We start from the raw sequence: 23,719 nt of genomic DNA, 5'->3' as shown, positions 1-23,719 counted from the left end.
GAGTTCTTCCATGTCCTCTGAGAATAACAGGTGCATTATTTGGGGAGAAATAGTTCAATTGCACTGAAGAACAATAATTCAAGGTTTTGGGTTCCACTGGAGAGGTAGAGAAGGTGACCCAGGAAAGAGTTGGAGAGGGAGGTCATCTATGGCAGAGAGAATAAACCCCCCTGCCTGTCTCTCATGGGTCCCACACGGAGCCCTCACCACCCAGAAGGCCTCTCTCTGCAGAACCCAGAGGTGTGCTGGAATGAGTGGCAGAGGACACGAGGAAGCTGAGAGGATAGAGAACCTGCAAAAAGATTGGTCCAGTCACAGAGCGGCCAGTCTCAGCTCAGAGCAATCTCTATGGAATATGTTGAAAACTGTTCCTTCCTACTCTCTTTTCTTTAAAAGTTTGCTGTAGAATATTTCCTATTTAACTGTTTGAGAACCCTGGCTGGTTGGCTCAATGGTAGAGGGTTGGCCTGGCGTGTGGAAGTCCTGGGTTCAATTCTCAGTCAGGACACACAGGAGAAATTATTATCTGCTTCTCCACCCTAGCCTTTTGCTTCTCTCTCTTTCTATCTCTCCCACTCCCGTAGCCATTGCTTGAATGGTTCAAACAAAGTTGTCCCCTGGTGTTGAGGATGGCTCTACAGTCTCAACTCAGGTGCCAAAATAACTCGGTTGCCAAGCACCAGAGCAGCCGCCCTGACAGCAGAGCATTGCTTGGTAGGGAGCTTGCCAAGGGGATCCCAGTTGGGGCGCATGCGGGAGTCTGTTTCTGCCTCCCCACCTCTCACTTTGTTAAAAAAAAAAAATTTGATGCCCTGGCCAGTTGGCTCAGTGGTAGAGCGTCAGCCTGGCGTGCAGAAGTCCCGGGTTCGATTCCCGGCCAGGGCACACAGGAGAGGCGCCCATCTGCTTCTTCACCCCTCCCCCTCTCCTTCCTCTCTGTCTCTCTCTTCCCCTTCTGCAGCCAAGGCTCCATTGGAGCAAAGATGGCCCGGGCGCTGGGGATGGCTCCATGGCCTCTGCCCCAGGCGCTACAGTGGCTCTGGTCGCAACAAAGCAATGCCCCGGAGGGGCAGAGCATCATCCCCTGGTGGGCAGAGCGTCGCCTCCTAGTGGGCGTGCCGGGTGGATCCCGGTCGGGCGCATGCGGGAGTCTGTCTGACAGTCTCTCCCCGTTTCCAGCTTCAGAAAAATAAAATAAATAAATAAAAAGTTTGATAAAATTAACCAACAAGATAACTTGAGTCTGGAGGTTTAAAACTACACTGATAACTACTGAAAATAGGAAATTACAAACATGGGATTAAACAGAACTGATTTCTCAATTCATTAGACAACATTTACATTATACAAAAAGGCCAATTTTTCAGTAGGTGGTAATTTTACATTCAATGTTAATATCATAGTGGGTTTAAAATAAATCTTATTTTTTTTTTTTTTTTTTTGTATTTTTCTGACGCTGGAAATGGGGAGGCAGTCAGACAGACTCCCACATCCGCCCGACTGGGATCCACCTGGCATGCCCACCAGGGGGTGATGCTCTGCCCATCTGGGACATTGCTCTCTTGCAACCAGAGCCATTCTAGCACCTGAGGCAGAGGCCATGGAGCCATCCTCAGTGCCCGGGCCAACTTTGCTCCAATGGAGCCTTGGCTGCAGGAGGGAAAAAGAGAGACAGAGAGGAGAGGGGGAGGGGTGGAGAAGCAGATGGGTGCTTCCCCTATGTGCCCTGGCCAAGATTTGAACCCGGGACTCCTGTATACCAGGTTGACGCTCTACCATAGAGCCAACCGGCCAGGGCCTTATTTTTACTTTTTGAAGAAGAGTAGTTTAGTGATTTTAATAAAGGTAATGTGTTTTGAAATAAAAATAGTAGAAACTGACCAAAGTCAATTTCAATTATTGTGGAAACTTCATCTCAGGTGTGGCACTGACAAATAGTAAAGTATTTCCTACACCGTGTGGTCTCCTGGTGCTCACCTGGGAGCAGGTGCCCCAGGGAAACAGGTCTCAGTTGCTGGGTCCTGCTTTCCTTCTCATTCTAACAAATGTCTCTGGAGAATATTTCAGAAAGTGGTTACATGGTGATTCTGTTTGCATTAGGGAGACTAGGAAGAAGTGAAGATATTTTGTTGACTCTAATAATAAACCAAAGTGAGAACAACAGGTCTCTTGATATTTAAAAATATTTTATTTATTCATTTTAGAGAGAAGAAAGCGTGAGACAGAGAGAGAGAGAGAGAGAGAGAAGGTTAGAGGAGCAGGAGGCATCAACTCTCATATGTACCTTGACCAAGCAAGCAGGGTTTTGAACCAGTGACCTCACTGTTCCAGGTCGACGCTTCATCCACTGTGCCACCACAGGCCAGGCCCAGGTCTCCTGATTTATAGCCAAGTGATAACAGAAGTTGGCTATACATAAAACTATCAAACTTGATCTGGTGTTGGTCACAGGAACAGGGCAGTGATGGGTCACCAGGTAGAACTGGACAGAGTTTACCTTACTTCCCCATATATTGGGAATTCTTAATAGCACCAGGGTGTACTTAGATATGTGGCAGTGATAATCTGCCTCCTGATTGGGCTGCAGCCCAGAGGGGGTCAGGGAGGCCTGTGCACAAACCAGGAGCCAGAGAACAGGCTGAACCCCTGAGGGTCAATCCCCTCTGTGCTTGATCACAAGGTAAGTGATCTGCCTGGGAGCCCTGGGGACAAATAGAGCTGCTGCTTCCTGTGCAGAAGGGGATCTTTGACTTGGGCTCATAAAAAGCTTCTCACAGCAAGTGGCTCAGGTACAGACTGGGGAGTTCCTGCTCCTGATGGCCCACAGCCCAGCCCACACCTTGGAGAGATGTAAAGATTCAACTGGATATGACAGGAGATGGGGTCACAGTCAGTGCCTGTGAGCTCAGGAAAGCCACTGACAGGAGTCCCCATCGTCCTGAGAGATACCAGCTGTAAGACCATCTCATCATGGACCCCTTTCCACATGCCCACATTCTCTGGAGCAGGCTCAGCATTTCTCCAGCAACTGTGGAGCATTCTCCACCACCCTGTGACCCCAAAAGGGATTTCCTGGCCTCAGGCCCCACATTTCCCCTTTTGGTTCCCCCTCTCCCTGACTTCACAACTGAAGACGCAGGGACCCAGCGAGGTTGACAGACCAGCTCTGCTCCTGGGGTTCCTCCTGGGCCCGAGTCTTTACCCGCATCTCATGTTTTGTGCCTTGGCCCAGGGACACTGCCCCACAGCCGGTCCTGAGCTCTGGAGGCTGGTGAGTGTGGGACAGCTGCTGCTCGGACCCCTGGAAGAGCAGAGTCCACACTGTAAAAAATTGTCTATTTGTGGGATGGTAGCGGGTTTGACCAAGAAAAAAGCTCAAAAGTCTCTCATTATTTCAAAAGGGCTGTTCTATAGGCTCTGGGGTTATTACACACGGAAAACAGGCAAGATTTCTATCATAACTTCATTTGGTTTTACACTCTTTTCCTGAGTTTTCAGAAACATAGGCTAGAAAATTGAGGATAGACCCATTATAAATCAGATGGTTCTTGCAAATATACTGGTATATACAAGTAATTTAAAATGGGAATTTGTCATGAACCAAGACTCTAGTAGGTTAAGGTTTTTGCCCCTCTTCCCCATCTTCGGTGTCACTGTGCAAAGCGTTATTATGCCCGATAACAGAGTAATAGTCCACCTCATCCTCAGGCTGGAGCCCAGAGATGAGCAGGAGCCCCGCATTGGCCAAGGTGTCTTTGGATCCAGAGAAGTAGCTGGGGACCCTGGAGCCCTGGTGCTTATCTGAGTCTGACTTGTAGTACAGGAGATACTGGGGAGAAATCCCTGGCTTCTGCTGGTACCAGAATATCTAGTACCCACCAACACTGAAGCCACTGCTCAGGGTGCAGGTGAGTCTGGCTGATGCTCCAGGAGATGCAGAGAGGGAGGGCGGCTGAGTCAGCACAGGCTGGGACAGGGAACCTGCAAACACAAAAGTGGGTGATAAGGCTGAGACCTGGTTAAATTTTTCAGGTTATATCTACAAGGCTGAGAAAAGCTTGAAATCGAGATCTGGTCCCCAAATTCTGACCCTACCTGCACAGTGAAAGAGGAGCACGAGGAGGAGAGGGGTCCAGGCCATGGTGCTCACAGCCCTGAGCCCACAGTGGGGCTGGGCTGCCCCAGGCCTCCTTTTCTTCTCCCCCCTCTGCCAGAGGAGGGGCTTTCCATGCAAATGTGTGTCCCTCAGTGACCACCAGCCCCTCCCTGAGCCCTGGGGCTGAGCTCAGCTCACACTCCACACTGAGGAGGGTGGACATTTGTTTCACCCCTTGGGAGAGCCCTGGGAGGAAGCACCTGATGAAACAACACAAATGTCCCTGCACAGGGGACTCTGCTGGGCCAGAGTGGTCACAGCTGCTGAGTCTCCATCAGTGAGCATAGTGTGTAGCCCCCAGTTCAGACTCAGGCTCCTTTGATTGAATGGTCCTCACTGAGCAGCTGTGTCGAGACCACAGCAATATCCCATTCCACCCAGGATGTTTCAGAAACACATCTCCTCATGGCCCAAAGCCCTGAGAGTTCAGCTGGAATCTGAAGCACAGCAGGTGTCTGACTCTTTTCAAATGTCTATTATCTAACACTGATACACTGCCCATAACTACTGTAGAGTCCCTCACTCCAGGGTGGCGTCCCCACCTATGTCTCAGTCCTGACTGCTGAAATACACACGCCTTGCATATTTTGATGACACTGTCAGCCTCATTGTTCTGTTCACAGTTTGTCCCCATTCTCCACACCTCCCTGTACCACTCAAGGTGGCCAAGTGCAGGCTGTCATTCACACTCCCCGGGACCACGCAGACCCCTCCGTCTGGTGTTGTCTGTTGTTTGTCCTCCCTACATTTCATTCTTTGCATGATTATCAGAGTTGTATTTCTAATATGCACATCTGAAGATGCCCCTCTCTGATTATAAATCTCCCATGTAGCCCCCTTTACAATGACTAAGTGAAAATCTTGAACATCTCATGCAAGGTCTCCCTGGCCTGTCAGCATTGGACCCTGTCCCCTGCCTCCTCTCTCCGTCTGTGCCTGTGACGAGCACCTGGTGCTGAAACACACCTGGACCCTGGACCACAGAGCTTCCCTCTGGTTCAGTGCTTGTCACTCTCCTACCCCAAGTCTCTACCACTCGTTTTACAAGTAACCATGAGAAACTCCTTATCCAATTGCAATCCTGGTTATAGTGCCAGCTTAGACCTATTAGATGACAACTCTTAGCCAGTCAGTGGGCAGGGCTTGGCCAGCTTTGAAAGAAGGATGGTGGCAGGGTCTACAGCATCTGCTAGACTCCATCTCTTGCTGTGTTTAGACCCACCAGTGTCTGATAGAGCTCCCGGGAGGAGCTCCTCTAGCAATGTGTCTGGTCTGTGTGCCTGAGGGAGGCCGGACTGCAAGACAATGTCCATGGGAGGAAACACAGGCTCTGCTGCTGGAGCTGCTCTCAGACTAGACACCTGCCAACTGTCCTCTTCTTCCTCCTCCCATAACACATGCCCCTCCCCTGGGGACAGCACCTGGTCCAGGTGTCTTCCTGCTGGGGGTACCAGAAGTCTGTTCCTTATGTCCGTATGCTCAGAACCCAAATCCATCTAAAGATGTGGGCTGTTGCTGTAGCTGTCCCCTTGTCTCAAAATGGGTGGAGAATACATGACAGGAGACCCCCAGGAAGTCAACCCCAATGTGTTAGAGCAGCTACAAGTCCCCTTGAGCAGGATGGTTTCCTGAAGGTGAACTTCTCATGATGGTGTCTCATGAGGCAGTGGGGCTGCCCTTGGATTTATTAGTACTCTTGCTCTGTCCTCCAGTGAGAATGTACACCATCATGGTCCACAACTTATAGCATTTATCTCTACAGATAAAATCATAGCTCTCTGATATTACTATTGATAACTTGAAAATTAAAAGCCAAAGTGAGAGGCAACAATATTTATTTAATATAAAAATCATTGCAATCCCGGGGCATACTCTGAGGCAGAAAGCCAAAGTTTGGCCAAGGATGGGGCGAAGGCAGTGGTTTTAGGAGGACGGGGAGGGAAGTAATCACATGAGAAGAAGAGAAGTGTTCCTATTGGTGGTAAGAAGCCAAGGAAGGGATTTCCATGGGAGAAAATAAGCTAAGTTATTCTTTAGCTGAACAGGGCTAAAGACTGACTGTAATTTTCAGGCCTGTAGGCAGGATTTTGGTTCTCCTGTCAGCTTTCCAGACAGTTGTTTGGAACAGACACTCACTTTGTCGCAGCCCAAAGGTTATATTGTCCTCAAATCCTGCAGATGTTTGTGAAGGAGGATGAGCAGGGAAATCCCTCTGGGGTGGAGGCCCTGACTCCATTTGAAATTGGCTCTGTTTCTGCTGGCTTTTACATTATATTATTTAGTTTTTGTCTTGTTACTAAATGCTGGTCACGCTAAATTCAGATGTGACAGTGTTGCGTGTGTGTCCATGTGTGTATAACATTTCCTTCTGCTGCTCTTGTTCATTAGTGGAATTGTTGATTCAATTCATCTTGTTTTTAAGATCACTTTGTTTTCATAAAATGATGGTTAGAACATTTTATAGCTTAGAAAAATTGATTTGATTCCCTCCTCTGGGGCCTCAGAGCACGGACCTCTGAGCCCACACTAGCAAGATGCAGCCTCTGTGAACAGGAGACAGGACATTAGAGCAGAGGGTGCACTGAGCCAGGGTTTTGTCTCACTTCCCCACCTGCATCTGTCACTGTGGAAACGGCTGCTGTACCACAGAGCACAGTAATATGTGGCCTCATCCTCGGCCAGAGCCCCTGAGAGAGTCAGAGCAGCTTTGCCCTCATTGATTGAGCCTGAGAACCGGGCAGGGGTCCAGGAGAGCTTATTGCTTGTATCATAAATCAGTGTCTTCGGAGCTTGGCCTGACTCCTGCTGGAACCAGTATGGATAGAGACTGCTAGTGACCTCTCCAGTGCTGGAGCTGCAGGTGAGAGTGACTGTCCCTCCTGGGGACATGGTTACAGAGGGCTTCTGAGTCACCAAAGCCTGAGAACTGCTCCCTGAAATAAAAACAGACAGAATCAGGAATGAAGAATGAAGGCAGAGGGACCTCTCCAAGGGCTGGTCTCTGAAATGTCCATGGACCTGGGCAGAGAGCGAGGAGTGGAAGGAGGAGGAGAGGAGTCCAGGTCATGGTGGAGACTCCTAGTTCCCCAGGCCTCATGATGGTGCCGGTCTTCGTGGTGTCCCTTTATCTCCTCAGCCCCCTGGGTAAAAGGTATGTTTGCTGGAGCATTATGCAAATATGAGCTCACAACACCATCCACTTCCACATCCTCAGCACAGTTCTCAGCTTCCCTCTGAGGAAAAGGCTGCAGTGGTTGTGAGCTCTGAGTCTGTCCCTTGAGAGGAAGCACCTGATGTCATACTATTCAGGCCATGTGCATGGACACAGCGCTCATTCAATTGGAACCATTTGAGTTGGGTTCAGGCCTCCTCCCCTGAGAAGATCCACAGCGCCCCCTAGTGATGTTCTCTAGGAATATCATGGTGGTGGGAACTATGCAAAGTAATGATGTTGGTCCTTCTCTCCCAAATAAATAAATAAACAAAGCAGTTTGACCTACTCCTGATTTCCTGAAAAGAGTTGTTTTTCTTTTTATTCACTTGTGTTTTTATTTCAATAATTTCCATTTGTTTTGTTTCATGGCTTCTATTTAAATTTCAAGTTTCTCTTCTTCTTTATCAATGCCAAGGATGCTTGTAGCTGCTCTTCATGCAGATTTTAGGATTCTTGCTGAATAATATCTGACAGTATTTCCTCATCTGAGTCATCACAGTAGATTCTTATTTCTTGTTTAGGTTTTTAACTTTGTGGTTATTGATATAACGAGTTCTAAGCTTTACTGGGTCTCGGACATAGGAAGGTTATATAAGGAGCCTCTGGGTCTCATCTACTCTTCCTTTGATCAGGCCGGCCACATGCTGAGCTGCAGCAGAAGGTCAGGGGTGTGTGTTCAGCTCCCACTAGCCCTGCAAGGGTGGATCTCTGACTCCATGGCCCTGTGCTGCTGACAACTTCCTGGGGACCATGGGCCAGTGACTGTCGCCAGCTGGTTCCCATCAAGTGGGAGTGTGACACAAACCCCTTGCTGGACCCTCTGACCTCATAGGGAGTCACAGGGCTGAGGAGACATGCTGTGCTCAGTCAGGGTGGGCATTCAGCTCCCTCGTGGGCTCTTTGGCCTCACTGGCAGCAAGGAAGGGATGGGACACCTGCAGTGTCCTCTGATCCCCACCACTTGTTCAATGTTCAATGCTATTAATGCAGGTGGAGTTCAAGGTTGTGCTCTCTCTCTTCCCCTGAGTCACCAGCAGGGGACGCCAAAGTGCAGACTCAGTCAGCCTTGTACCACCCCATTCAGTCTCATTACTGAGGGTGTAGCAGAAATTAGCCACAAATAGAGGATAAGACACCCAGACAAGGAGGAAAAAAAATTTATTTGTAGCCAGTAGGGATGGTACCATCAAAGACACAAGCTCCCTGAAGTTGGATTTTTTACATTTTATATAGCTTTATAGTTTTAGCTTTCATGTGACAAATGCCTGATATTTATGACTTCTTTGTTTGCAGACCCAGGTGACTTTGATGTCTCTGGGAGGGCAGGGGGTAAGAAAGGAGGCTGGAGGGTCTGTCCTTGACTATCACATTACTCTTACTCATTCTTCTTGCTGGTATTGCGAGTTAATTCCAAGAAACTGATAACAAGCAAGGACCAGCTGTGATTTGTTAGTTTTCAAACTTCTCTCAGTCTGCCCTTGCTCTCTCAATCCAAACTCCTGAGTCACTGACTGGAGTATAGGATCCCAGACATTGCAGCCTCCCTCATCTGCACTCTTCTGGTTTCTCCTCTCTCACAGGATGAGGTTGAAGTTCAGCTCCCCACGTTGCTGTCGGAATAATGGGTGAAGCCTTTTAACTATATTTTCTGGTTACAGTAATGAGAAAATCATTCCTTACAAAATATATTAGGGAATGTTTCTTTCTCCTGTTTCCTTTAAAACTGTGTGCATGGCCCTGGCCAGTTGGCTCAGTGGTAGAGCGTCAGCATGGTGTGTGGAAGTCTGGGGTTCAATTCCCGGTCAGGGCACACAGGAGATTTGCCCATCTGCTTCTCCACCCTTTCTCCTCTCCTTTCGCTGTCTCTCTCTTCCCCTCCAGCAGACAAGGCCCCACTGGAGCAAAGTTGACCTGGGCACTGAGGATGATTCCATGCCCTCCGCCTCAGGCACTAAAATGGCTCTGATTGCAAAGGAGCAATGCCCCAGATGCATAGAGCATCACCCCCAGGGGGGAATGCCAGGTGGATCCCTGTCGGGCTCATTTGGGAGTCAGTCTTTCTGCTTCCCTGCTTCTCTCTTTAGAAAAATAAAACAACAACAACAACAAAAAACAACTGTGTGCAAAATATTTATTATTTCCCTCTTAAATATTTGGTATAATTAACAAAGTCAACCTTTCTCCAACTTCACACTGAATGCTCAGGGCACAGCAAGGGCTCCAGGCCAGCTGCGTCTGGAATTCCTCCTGGGTCTGTGTCCTCTTCCCAGATTTACCGTCTGAGAGCCTTGTCCGTGGGACACAGTGCTCCTCACTCAGCACTGAGCATGGGAGCCTGGCAGGGACAGGAAGTCCTCTGTTCTGACGCCTCAAAGTGCAGAGTTCATTTTTTGAATATTGTTCACCTGCGGGATGGTCCCTGAGCTTTGACTAAGAACAGAGCTTGGAAGTTCTTTTTCTTATTTCAAGTGAAAAAGAACAATTACACAGTCTCTGGTCCTGTTACACGTGAGTAACAGGCAACATTTCAGTGTCATGATGAATATTTTGTTGTTGGTTTTCTCTTTCTTAGAGCTTCAGAAACATGGGAAAGAAAATGGAGGCAGACCAATTATGAAAAAGAAATATCTTCCAAGTAAAGTTTTCATATATACAAGTAATTTCAAAATGATAAATTTTTATAAAACAATAGTCAGGGAAAGTCGAAGTTTATGTCCCACTTCCCAATCTATGTGTATTACTGTGAAGAGCACTATTGTGCCAGAGCTCACAGTAATAGTCCGCCTCGTCCTCAGGCTGGAGCCCAGAGATGAGCAGGAGCCCTGCATTGGCCAAGGTGTCTGTGGATCCAGAGAAGCAGCTGGGGACTCCGGAGCCCTGGTGCTTATCTGAGTCTGAGTAGAACCTCAGGAGATACTGGGGAGGGCTCCCTGGCTTCTGCTGGTACCAGTGTATGTCAGAGCTGCAACAGTGAATCCACTGCTCAGGGGGCAGGTGAGTCTGGCTGATGCTCCAGGAGATGCAGAGAGGGAGGGCAGCTGAGTCAGCACAGGCTGGGACAGGGAATCTGCAGACACAGCACTTGTGGGTGAGGGGTCAGGAACTCAACAGGATATTACGATGATCAGTGTCCCCAGGACCTGTCCCCACATGCACAGTGAGAAGGAAGCAGGAGGAGCAGAGGGGTCCAGGCCATGGTGCTCACAGCCCTGAGCCCACAGTGGGGCTGGGCTGCCCCAGACCTCCTTTTCCTCTCCCCCCTCTGCCAGAGGAGGGGCTGTCCATGCAAATGTGTGTCCCTCAGTGACTGCCCAGCCTCTCCCTGAGCCCTGGTGCTGAGCTCAGCTCACACCCCGCACTGAGGAGGATGGAGGTTACTTTCCCCCCTGAAAGTCACCGCAGCACCCTGAGCCCTGTCCCTTCAGGGCACTGGACCTACTCCTTCCTTTTCTTTTTAGGAGATATTGGCTTAAGCTTGAGATCATGGTGATAGCATACATTTTGAAATATTGGAGTGACTTTTAGTAACAAAATGGGCACACATCTTGATAGACAGGAATAGAGAATTAACAAATACAGACTGTGGATAATATTGAAGGTACACAGTCAGCAGGGAAGAGTTCTAAGTACCTGCTCCCATCATCTCCCATCAATCACCATCCCTAGGACTCCTCTTGTTCAACCTTCCACCCTCTGTCCCTCCTCCTACTCCCTGGACGAGCAGGAAAACACATCCACACACTGTGTCCATCACCGCTATGTGCATTAGCGTGTACGTGCATTTTTAATGTCTCCATACTCTTGCACCTGAAAACATTGTTTTCCACGTACTCTCACATAAATATATCTGTGTTTTAGGCTCAGGAATGGTTAGCTAATTGATTGTTGCACCGACTGAAAGAGTGGAGGAGGAACAAGACCTCCTGTGTCTGCAGTCTGAGGCTCGTGGATGACGTATGAGCAGAGGAAAGCCCAGACCAGCACGCACGGCCTCAGACATTTATTGGCTTCCTTCACCGACGTCACAGCGCACACCCTGTCTTCCTTCACACGGAGAATTCAAATCTGTCATTCTTGTTTCATGAATGTTCCCACTAGAATCCTTTGTGGGAATGTGGGTCAAAGAGTTGAATATTAAAATTCATTGATTACCTGGTTCATTCTGAGCTGTGTATTTAGCACTGTGATATAATTGATGATCTTACAGACTCTCAGTTTAGTGAATTCTGAGATGTTCAAATGATTACCTTGCACCCGGCAGTACATCGGCCCACGGAGGTTGTCTTGTTCTCTGTCATCAGCGTTTCTTCCTCGTCCACCTGCTGCTCCTGTCCATTTCTGGGACTGACACAGACATGCAGACTCCAAGAGGACAAGCCTTTGTCATAAGTTTATTCCTATTTTGTCTCATGCTTAAAAGTACTCCCTAAGAATAAAAATAAATATATTATATATTCATGTGTATTGTGTGAAAATTTCACAATATTAAATGCACACATAGTCTACCCAAATTTCTACTTGCTCTTTATGTGAGAGCAGAGTCCAGGCTCTTTGATTTCATATGAGTTCTGTATAACTGTTTTTCTTTAACACATGAGAAAACAGAAGAAAGAAAGAAGTTTAGTCTCTGTCCAGATGCTGACATAAACAGGACAATAAGCCAAAGGCTGCACGAAGCTGAGAGCATGTTTTTTTTAGCTCAGTGGTTCTCAATCAGGGAGGTGTGTTCCCCTCGGGCAGTATCTGGAACTGTCCGCAGGTGTGTTGTGTGTCCCACTTTAGAGAGCAGAGCTTACTGCCTTGTGATGTGTGGAGCCCAAAGAATGCTTTTTAATGTCCCATATGCACAGAACAGCCCTCTCCTCAAGCAATGACCCAGCCCCATTGTCTGAAGTCCAGAGGCTCAGAAACCCTGTTCCAAACTAAATCACCTCCATGAAGTGAGTGCAAAAAAAATAAGCAATTGTCCATTAAGCCATGGTGGAAGTTTGAAAAGAAAATAGACTCCTGTACCCAAAATATCAACACACACATTCCAGCAGGAGACAGAAAAGAGCACCCCTACCGAAGGTGACAGACGAGAGCAGACCCAGCACAGGGAGGCTCTGGGAGTCTGGTATCGCTTCCCCAAGGGCCAGATCAACTGTGTGATCATAGCTACAATCATATCCAGACTGATAGCAGTAGTTGGCCTCCTCCTCAGGATGGAGCCCAGAGATGGTCAGCTAAGCCTGGTTAGAAGCTACTGTTGGAGCCAGAGAACTAAATGGAGCCCCAGAGGGTCTTTGGTTGTCCTCATATGTCACGGCGATGGGACCACTGCTCAGGTGCTGCTGGTACCAGTACACATACCTGTCCCCAGTGTTGCTGCTGCTGCAGGTGCAGGAGATGGTGGCCTTCTGTCCCGGAAACCATAAAAAAGAACAAAGCTAATTCAAGATAACCTCGGCCCAGGACCCTGCGAGAAGGAATCAACATGGACATTATTAGATTCAGGAAGATGTGCTGTGACTGCCAGAGTGTAGGAGCAGGAACAGGGAGGTGATGATAGGGACCCTGTGAGGCTGAGAACAAAGAAGATCAGCACAAAGGAAGACAAACGTTTGCATTCCATTGCTCAGAGACCCTTATCAGAAGTTATGTTTGAAATTCGCCACTAAGCTAAACCCAGCCCCTGTTGCTATGCTGCGTGAGACCCCCTTAGCGAATAGGTAACTGCCACATCTGCTTCTGTATAATGCTTGCTTACTTAGGATATATAAGGACCTAGCTGTAAGCGCCAGGGTGACTCTCGTTTGCAGCTCCTTGTGAGTACGGTGTCTCTGGACATTTGGGAGTTCACCCCTGCGCAGGTTAAATTTGGCCAATAAAGTATGATCTAAACTCCTGAAAGTCTCCGACGTTTGTTCTCATACCTGGTGGATGCAACAGACATCAGTGGAGACAGAATAAACCCTGTTCCTAGGGAAATGAGAAAGGTCTTTTTTTCAGGTGACAAACAGCTGTCCTCCCAGTATTCTCAGCAGGCACCAACTGAGCAGTGAGAAAGAAGGGAGAGGAGGGCCTGAGCCCAGGCCATGGTGGGGATGCCCTCAGACTGCCCCTCAGCATCACAGCCCGGCCTGAGCCTTCATACATCTTATTTGTCATCCAGATCACAAGAGTGGACATCTCGAAGCAAATTTACCCTATTCTGGAGGCTGAGCAAAACCTACCTTGGATCTGCACCACAGATCCAGCTGAAAAAAAGAAGAGAATAACGTACAGTGTGGAGTGCTGCAGCCTCAGGATATCACAGGAGACTTACAAGAGTCAGGGAGGATTCACAAATGAGAAAGTGGGGCACGGGCGCCCTCTGGTGGATGCCATGAACATGGTGCCCTGGGATGGGAGTTCAGGGCCCCTCCAACTTTCCATCCTCCACCTCTCAGTTTTAGCCTTCTCAGGTTGGCTGCTTTCTCTCACAAATATGCCTGTCGGGTTACCTGACTGAATCACTTTCCATTGTTTACAGTACAGAATCTGTCTATTCATTCACCTATTAAAGGACACGGCAGTTGCTTTTAAGTTGTAATAAACATGAATAAAGGAGCTGTGAACTTGACATGCATGTGCTTGTTTGGAGAAGATTCATCTTTGCAAATACCCAGGGTGTGACTTCTGTACTGTCTCACATAAGAATAACTTTAGCTTTGTAAGAAACTGACAAAGTGTCTCCCACAGTGATGGTGACATTTGATTTACTGGAGAATAAATGAGAGTTCCTGCTGCCCTGTGTCCTGGGAGCATCTGATGACGTCAGTGTATTGAGTCCAGGTGAGAAGGATGGATGAGGGAAGAGCCTAAGGGGGGACAATGATGGTGGAAAGAAAATTGATTTTGAAAGGTGAACACACAAGACAGTGTACAGATGATATGCAATAGAAATGGGCACTTGAAATTTGCATAATTTTGCTAACCAGTGTCACCCAATAAATTCAATAAAAGTTATTTTTAAAAAGGAGAAACATTCATAGAAGGCTTTTATGAAAAATGGAGCAAGGATTGAAACTTGGACCCACCCCAGCAATCCCCACTCTCCTCTCCCCATGATAGAGCTGTTTGTCAAATGCTAACCATGGTCAAGCCATTACTTCCTCCATTTCCAGATGCGACCTGAACTAGTATTCATTTAACAACTTTCTTTAGATACACTGTTTATTTAACTATATTTATTTTAAAAGGTTGCTCTGTATCACCATGGTAAACAGGAAACCAGAAATAGAACACAAATTTACAAATCTAAACACAATGCAGATAAAGCAGTGCTGGTCCATTCTACCCAACACAGCTGCCTGGAAGAGCCCATGAACTTGAGGTTAGGAGCCATTACTGAGGGAGATCAGCAGGTATGAGAGAGGCGTTAGAGACCCACTACCCCAGAAGGAGACTTTCTCCTTCTTGTAACCAGAGTTTTCTGAGATCACTGGAAAAGGGACTTGTGTTCTCAGTCACTTATTCAAAGCTGGGTGATGCCCACACTCTGTTACCTTATTTGCCTCATGGCACTCATAAATTAAGCACTGAAATACTGTACCACACAAAAAATATGTTTTGTGGCTCTAACAAAAGAAAAATAGGTATATTTTGATTTATTCACACTGCACAGCTATTGCTATACTGGTTGTTCTCATTTTTTTTTTAATTTGACATTCTATGGGAAAAGAGGTCAGTGCCCTAATCGAAAGTCAGATAGTGCATGTTTGAGATGTTCTTGCAGCACACTGGTTGAAAATCACTGGCTCAAGAAAATAATATTGTTGCCATTATTTATTTAAAGTGTACTTAATGTGACTCTCACAGGTGTGAGACACTGCTTAAGGCACTCGGAACAGCACAGTGAGCAAACTTGTCAAAACCCTCTTGATCTTATGAAACTTACTAACAACACTGGTCGGTTCACATTATTCTGCTGGCCCCTGGGTGTCATGGAAACAGAGGTAGTCACAGATCCAGGCTGGTCCTAACGGGTCAGGTTTCTGTTTCCTGAAGTGAGGGACATACACCCTGGTGGTCTTAGAAATTATTTCCAGTGCTGCATGGCCATACATTAAATTATGGAGTAAGTTGCTATTCTCCAATGACCACAAGGAGAAAGTCTCAGTAGGGAGCGAGGATGCCTTCAGTACCTACAGGTGAAGCTTGGTGGTTACAACAGGGACTCCAGGCTGCCCTGATCCACATCCAAGCTGGGCACCCCCATGTTAGTCAACTTGGGCTTGCATAACTTAGAAACACTACTAGAGATTTAATCAACATAAATTGATTTTCTCACATTTATGAATCTTCCCCTCACCACACATTTTTGAAATTTTAACTATGTCCTAGAACGTCCTCATGCAATCTTCACCATGTGTCTGTCAGAGTGCGTGTGAACCATGAGGCGGTGAAGACGGCGCTGTGTAAGAAGGGGCCGCAGTCAGGCTCCCTTCGGGCTGTGCTTCCCAGTGGAGGGGCCTCAGCTGAGACCTCAGAAGATGCACGGTGCCCAGGGGTTCTGCTGGAGCAGTGACGAAGGGACAGACACGGTCAGAAGGCAGAATGTACAATAGTCCCTGAGAAGACGCATGAGGTGTGACTTTGCATGCCCATCCCAGCTCCTGTCCACAGGACATCCCTGTCTGTGGTCCTCCCATGAGAGGGTGGCCTCATACTGCTAGTTCCATTGTCTCTGAGAACAATTATATTTCTGAACAAAAATTTTCTGCTGTGTAGAGGTAAGCACAGGCTGAGTGTGTGATCTCAGCAATCATTCAGTTTACAGATTCGTAGTCAGTGATTCATGGGCTCGCACAGAGCCTATTTTTTCATCATAGGAGGAGCACACGACAGGCTAATATTCCTGACCATGAGGGACAATGCAAGTCACCCTGCAGTGAGATATCATTCCACCCAGACAAGAAGGGCTGTGATCAAAATGAAAGGTAATATTAATTGTTTGTGAAGGTGTGGTGGAAATGGAATCTTTATACATTGTTGGTAGAAATTCATCCCGTACAATCATATTGAAAAATACCTAATAGTTTCTCAAAAAATTTAATATGCCATTACCATAATGACACATAAACCCCAATCCTATATTCATCCATCAATTGAAACTTTAGTTTGCAAAATTAAATAAAAAGCATAAAACTTGCACACAAATGTCCCAAGCAAATACATTCATGTTTCAAGTGACACTATGCACAACTGACAAAAGATGACAATCGACCCAGTGTTGCGTGACCTAGTGTGGCATAGTGAACGGAGCGTGGCCTGGGAATCTGAGGACTCGTGGTCCAAACCCGAAGATTGCTCCCTTGAGTTCAGGATCATAAACATGACCCCATGGTCGTTGTCTTGAGCCCAAAGGTCCCTGGATTGAATCCCAAGGTTGCTATCTTGAGCACAGATCACTGGCTTGACAAAGAGGTCACTGGTTTGGTGAGAATCCCCTGTTAAAGGCACGTATGAGAAACAATCAATGAACAACTAAAGTGCTGCAACTATGTGTTGATGCTTCTCATTTCGCTCCCTTTCTGTCTGTCTCTTGCTCTCTTTCTCTCTCTCTCTAAAACCAAACCAAAACAAACAAAAAACAACCCAATGTAGGTCAGTGGATGGGTAGATGGATGGATGGGCAAAGTGAACTGTGTTCATACAATGCAGTGTTACATGGCCATAGAAATGAACTACTCATCATATCACAACATTGATGGATCTCAAAAACAAGACACAAACCAATTAACTAAAATAGAATAGTCATAAAATTGCCCCAACCTTTTACATCTAACCTAATGAAATGTCCTCACGAAGGAAATTATACAGAGAAGAGGATCAGCAGTTACCCAGGACTGAGCTGAGTGGACAAAGACTGATTTGCAAATGGGTGGAAATTTCTTTGAGGGACAATGAAATGTTCTAAAATTATACTTTGGCAATAGTTGCATAATGCAGTAATTATATTCATAACAATTAAATATATGCTTTAAACAAATAACTTTAACATATGCATCTTCTAATTTCATAAACCTGTTAAAAAGAGCATGTGAGCGTCACTGCCCCTTTAAAGTTCATCTGTACGTGTAAAGGGGGCCTCTGACACTCTCCACCTGCTACAGTCACCCTCTCTGTTGTTTGTCACAGTCTCAGGAGAGATCACGAGGAACAGGGGCAGGTTTTGGTCTGAGTTTCACATGGGTCTGAATCACTGTGGTACCACCAGTGGTAGCATCGTATGCTGAGCAGTAATAGTCGGCCTCGTCCTCAGGCTGGAGGCCGGTGATGGTCAGAGAGGCCGTGTTGCCGGATTTGGAGCCAGAGAACCGATCAGGGATCCCCGAGGGCCTAGAGCTTCCAATCATCACAGCTTTGGGGGCAGCACCAGGGAGCTGTTGGTACCAGGCTGCACCAACTATTCCAACATTGTTCCTGCTCCCAGTGCAGGAGAGAGTGACCTTCTGTCCCACAGACCCTGACACTGAGGCTTCCTGCCTCAGCCCAGACTGCGCCCAGGACCCTGCAACAGAGTTGTAGACACACAGAGATGTGAGACTGGGGTTATTTCTCACAGCTCATTCTCATTAAATAAGGCAAAAATGTGTCCCCCATCATCACTTCCCCCCTTCCCTCAGTCTGTCACCTGAGCAGTGAGCGAGGAGGGCGAGGAGGAGAGGGGTCCAGGCCATGGTGGAGATGCCCACACTCTGCTTCTGAGCCCCACACGTGAGAGAACTGCACACAGTCTCTCTTATCTTGTCCCCTCAGGGGAGGGCAGGGAGGAACCCTCATGCAAATTTTACCTCCCTTGGGTGTTCTCTGGCGAAATTTGTTGAATGTTGGGGGTAGGGGAGCATCTCCTGGGCACTGGGAAGTCACAGCTGCTGGTTCCAGTGAGCACAGAGCAGAGAACAAAGGTTAGGGCCCCAGGGCTTGTTTCCCAACTGAAGCCCCTCAGCCCTCCCTCTGGGACAAGCCCACAGCGCCCCCTGCTGTCTGAGAGTGCAGACTCACTTGTAACTGGGAAGGAGAGGCAGGAGCTGAGCAGAGAGGGACTGAGACTCTGGTCTTCAGCCCCTCCTTACACATCACCCACCCCCACAGGGCAGGGCCTTCCCATCCCTCAGGGGCTCCTTACTGTGCTGCAGGTGTCCCCACACCTCACTCCTTACTTCAAATACATTCACTCAGCATGAAGTCATCCTGTGCTCCTCTAGTGTTTAGATCATTATCTTAGGAGGGCCATTAAGTGACTAACAACCCAGAAGCAATGTGTCCCTCACCCAGTGAGAGAAGGGAGAAGATATTGACACCCCTATACACCCTCTCTGTGCAGGGACTGGGAGAGGGGGACTGAGAAACCAGACCCCTTCATCCCATTTCAATCCTGCCTTGAAAGCAAGTCTCCATAACCCTCTCCAGTTGCTCTTGTCTGTAAACTCAAAGAGGCAGGATCCATTCATACAAATGCCCAGCAAATTCTCCCAGAAGAGACCTGTATTATTTAGAGAGAACTGCTTCTCTGTGGCCCCTCCACCCCAAGGAAGCTGATCAAAAACACCCGCCCCAGATGCAGCCGGAATCCACAGCCCTAGAGTGGACACCAGGGGAACAGGTCTCCACACAGGACGGGGTGGGCTGCACAGTGCTGTTGGGTTTCGGGGTGCAGACTGGCTGGAGTGGCGAGGACAGTGACAAGGGAAATGACACAAAGCTCCAGAATTCCTGCCTCAGCCCATTAACTACTCACAGTCAACTCTTAACTATTGTGCAGATCTGTTGGGTATTATTCTACTTGCTTTATGAATATTAACATTTCTTTTCCCCAGAGAACTAATCCACACATGTACTCACATGGAATTCATAAACTGTAAACAACTATATAAACATGTTTCTATCCAAACTCTTGTGTTTCCACTTCAGACTTCTGCACTCATTGCTGTTAGACTTCATGTGTTCATCTGAATGATTCACAGACGACATCATATCAGTGTCTCTAACACTGAGTCAGACTAAAACCCACGGGATGTCCATGACATTTACAGTGTAGTCTCCCGGCTGTGGAACCCAGAGTTCTGGCACTTAGTAGTCAGTAAAAAGTATTTTTGAATGAAAATATAAATAAATCATTAAACATATTTTTAAAAGTGCACATCCCCCCTCATTAACACATGGGAGACAAGGGATGAAGACACGGTTTCAGGATTGATGTCATGAGTGCTGTAACCCTACTCCCTGATTCCAATCATAGACGTGGAGTCATGCTAGAGACACCCACCTTCCTCATCCAAATCTCCAACAACCCCTCATTCTGCTTAATTTACAACAAAAACAGATCTGACTATTCTGTGTTTTCCTCATCTTCACTCTATCCTGAGCTCAGACACTGCCATCTTGCCCTGGAATATGACAACAGTCCTACACCCTCTCTCCTAGCCACACTTCTCCATTCTGTTTTACCTTTAACGCATCTCCCAGAAATAGCTGCAAAGTTGTCATCAAAACAACACTGTCTTTGTGATGATCTGGCTTCAACCTGCCTCCCTAGACAGCCCAGTTCATCTCAAAGGGCACCTCCTGGAACTCTTTCTCACCCTCAGAATCAGATGAATACGACAAAGACAAATTTTATGACTTATTTGAGACGTGTATCCCAAAGTTAGTATGTGCTCATATTAGAGGCACATATCCCTCCACAACATGGTGGACTGAAAAATTATTGTGTGAAAGCACTAAATGAAGGAGAACATTCACACAGGACTACATGTTATATGAGTTTATTTATGTAAAATGCACGAAATAGATAAAGATGTAAAAATAAAAATTAGATTAATAGCTACTAATTGCTGAGCGGATGGAGGTTAGCAACTGACTGTTAATTCCTGAGTTGTCTCTCATTCCTCAAAGGGCTCAAATGTAAGATTCCACCCAGTCCCCAGATTCAGGGAGGGGTGATCATCCTCATCTGGCACCACGTGCAAAAGCCAGCACCCCAATGTCATGTTGTGTCCCCCATCTGGCTTTACAGGGAAAATTACAGAAAAGGTTTCAGCAAAATCCATGGCCCTCCTACCCTCTCCTGAGCCTCCTGAGAAGCAGACGGGGTGGGACCAGGGGCAGCAGGATGGATGTGGGGTTGCTCTTCCAGACAAGTACTCACACCTGAGATGCTGTGTCTTTAATAAATGAAGCGGGTGAAAGGTCATGACATGAGACCTGGAGAAGGGACTCAGCAGTGGCTCCTAAAGGACGTGTGGACATGATAGATCCATGTTCATGGCAGCTGTAAACCCGGGGAGTTAGGTCACAAGGGGCAACGTAGACGGAAGTTCAACCCAGCTCAGGGCAGGGCACCCTGAGAGAGACTCGGGAGTCACCTACAGACGGTAGCTTCACTCTAAGTAGGAAATGAAGATGGCACGAGGGCTGACCTGGTGCTAGTGGCAGGAAAAGAGAGACAGGAACAGTGACCCTGATGACCATTTCCAGAATGCCCTCAGCCCCTCATCTGTGCAGAGAGAAGGGTGAGGAGGGAGGACCCTAGGTCAGGCCTGCAGTGTCCCCAGAGTTGGGACCCTACTACTCCCCACACCTTCATGATCCTCTGTCAAAGCTTTGTGGGTGGATCTCCATCACCTGATGTTCCTAAACTTTCATTGTCGACATCTTGGCATGAGCCTCAGATCACCTAAAATGGAGAAGAGAGGGCGATCCTACAGAACCTGCACAGGAGTGAGGAAGCTGACACTGGTGTCCTGTGTGCACAAGGAGGTCACACACAGTCACATCTCACTCTGGAAAAGACTTTCCCTAGCATCCCTGGAGCCACAGAGACCTGCTTCCTCTGAGCCTCAGGAGGGAACTGACAGTCCCCACAGAAAGCTTACAGTGAGCCGATGTAGAGGGAAGGTGACAGACACTTGGTGATTCTTCCCAGGAGATGAGTGAGGCATAAACTGTACCCAGTGACTATCAGATCATCTACATCTGTGAGGTCAAACACCTCCTTCCTCATCCGTCATCGCCAAGGAGAGGAGCACAGCCCCAAGACCTGATGTATGTCTGTGTGGACATGATCAGGGTGACAAGGTGTTAGCAGTAAATGAAGGATCATTTTGAATAAGGAAAATGAGAAGCCATTTGCACAACCTCTGTTGCAAGGAAAGGAGTTGCTGACAATAAATATCACCCTCAGTTAGACTTTGCCTCAGGTAGAGCAAGGTTGTCAGCTCCAGGCAGGGAGAGGACAGCGGAGTGTTAGTCTCACGTCCCGTGACCCTGGAGCACTGTGTAACTTACTGCCATCATGCCGTGTATAACAGTAATATCCTGCCTCGTCCTCAGGCTGGAGCCCAGAGATGAGCAGGAGCCCCGCATTGGCAGAGACGTCTTTGGATCCAGAGAAATGTCTGGGGACCCCGGACCCCTGGTGCTTCTCTGAGTCTGATTTGTATTCCAGAAGATACCGAGGAGACCTCCCTGACTGCTGCTGTACCCAGCCTATCCGATACCCACTAACTTTGAGGCCACTGCTCAGGGTGCAGGTGAGTCTGGCTGATGCTCCAGGAGATGCAGAGAGGGAGGGCGGCTGAGTCAGCACAGGCTGGGACAGGGAACCTGCAGACACAGACACTCATGGGTGAGGGATCAAGGACCTACTTTCTCAAGTTTCTAAGTAAGACAGAAGTGATGTTGGGTGTTCCCCAGTGTCCTAAATTCTTATACCCACCTGCGCAGTGAGAGAGGAGCACGAGGAGGAGAGGGGTCCATGCCATGGTGCTCACAGCCCTGAGCCCACAGTGGGGCTGGGCTGCCCCAGGCCTCCTTTTCTTCTCCCCGCTCTGCCAGAGGAGGGGCTGTCTATGCAAATGTGTGTCCCTCAGAGACCGCCAGCCCCTCCTTGAGCCCTGGGGCTGAGCTCAGCTCACACCCCAGACTGAGGAGGAACAAGTCTGTTGCTCCCTTTGGGGGGCCTTGGAAGGAAGCACTTACTGAGACCACACAGAGTTGGTGCTTCCTGATATGGAAATACTGAGTCCTCATCTGGGAGCATGGGGCCCAGGCCTGATGCCCAGACTGTAGCAAGTGAATGGTTTTCAGAAGTTATGCAGAAATTTAGGACAGTCCCACAGCACCCTCTACTGGTCAAAGAGTATGAGCCTCCTCATGGCCCAAAGGCCTGGAAGCCCCCTGGTTTCTGCAGCTCACCAGGTTCCTGTCTCTATTCACAACCTCACTTTCTGATTCCTAAACTACACTACCATGTGATTCAGCTGTCCCGCCCCTGGGGAGCTGTCTGGACCAGAGGAAAATAGTAACCCACAATGATACATGCACCCCCATGCTCATGGAAGAGTTACTTACTACGGTCAAGATAGAGAAACAAAGTTGATGTTCTTCAATAAATGAATATATAAATATACATGAATATGTTTCATTTCTTAAAATTGGTAAACCTTTGGCACAACAAGCTAAGAAATAAGTAAGGCACATGATATCACTGATAAGTGGGATAAACCATAACCAGGGGATCACTTGCTCTGTTCCATAGTTTGTGTAAATTTTTGAAACATTGCTTATTGTAAACTTTCATTTCTAAATCATATTTTGCTAACCAAGTTACAATAAAACTGAATTAACTAAGCCAACAAAGAGCATTTAATAAGACAACATTGTTGGCCCTGGCCGGTTGGCTCAATGGTGGAGCATCGGCTCAGCATATAGAAGTTCCTGGTTCGATTCCTGACCAGAGCACATAGGAGAAGTGCCCATCTGCTTCTCTACCCTGGCTCCATTGGAGCAAAGTTGGGCTGGGCGCTGAGAATGGCTTCATGACCTACACCTCAGGCACTAGAACAGCTTCGATTGCAGTGGAGCAATGCCCCAGAGGGGCCGAGCATCGCCCCCTGGTGGGCATGCCCAGTGAGTCACAGTTCAGCAGATGCGGGAGTCTGCCTGCCTCCCCCTCTCGCTTCTCACTTCTAAAAAATGCAAAAAAAAAAAAAAAGACAGCATTGTCAGCTCTCACAAATTGAAATTATATAGTAGTAATAATAAAAATAACAATAACATATGCACTGTTGAGTTAGCATCATTTACAGAGTCAGAAATTTTGCTTTTCCATACTCAGATATTCTTCTACCAATGACAGTAATGCGTTGTGTATGTGTGCGTGTATGTATATAAGTAGTGTTTGTATGTGCATGTGTGTTTATCCAAGCATGTATTTAGGTTTCTCTGTTGAATAAGATCCCTGTTTTTTATACATAAGTCAACACTATTATATAAGTACTTCACAAAAACATAGGTACTGATTATAATTTAGTACTATA

General features: G+C 47.5%; 1 gene segment (V, D, J or C); it reads right to left on the bottom strand.

Annotated features, from left to right (window-relative positions):
* Positions 1-3,616: 3,616 nt before the first annotated feature.
* LOC136322486 (immunoglobulin lambda variable 5-39-like) lies at positions 3,617-4,141 on the bottom strand. The segment is given in 3 exon segments: positions 3,617-3,829; positions 3,884-3,981; positions 4,096-4,141. Coding segments are annotated over 3 exon segments (357 nt in total).
* Between the last annotated feature and the right edge of the window lie 19,578 nt (positions 4,142-23,719).

Source organism: Saccopteryx bilineata, chromosome 2 (assembly GCF_036850765.1).
Source record: "Saccopteryx bilineata isolate mSacBil1 chromosome 2, mSacBil1_pri_phased_curated, whole genome shotgun sequence".
Taxonomy (NCBI): Eukaryota; Metazoa; Chordata; class Mammalia; order Chiroptera; family Emballonuridae; genus Saccopteryx; species Saccopteryx bilineata.
This window is presented reverse-complemented; position numbering and strand designations above follow the sequence as displayed.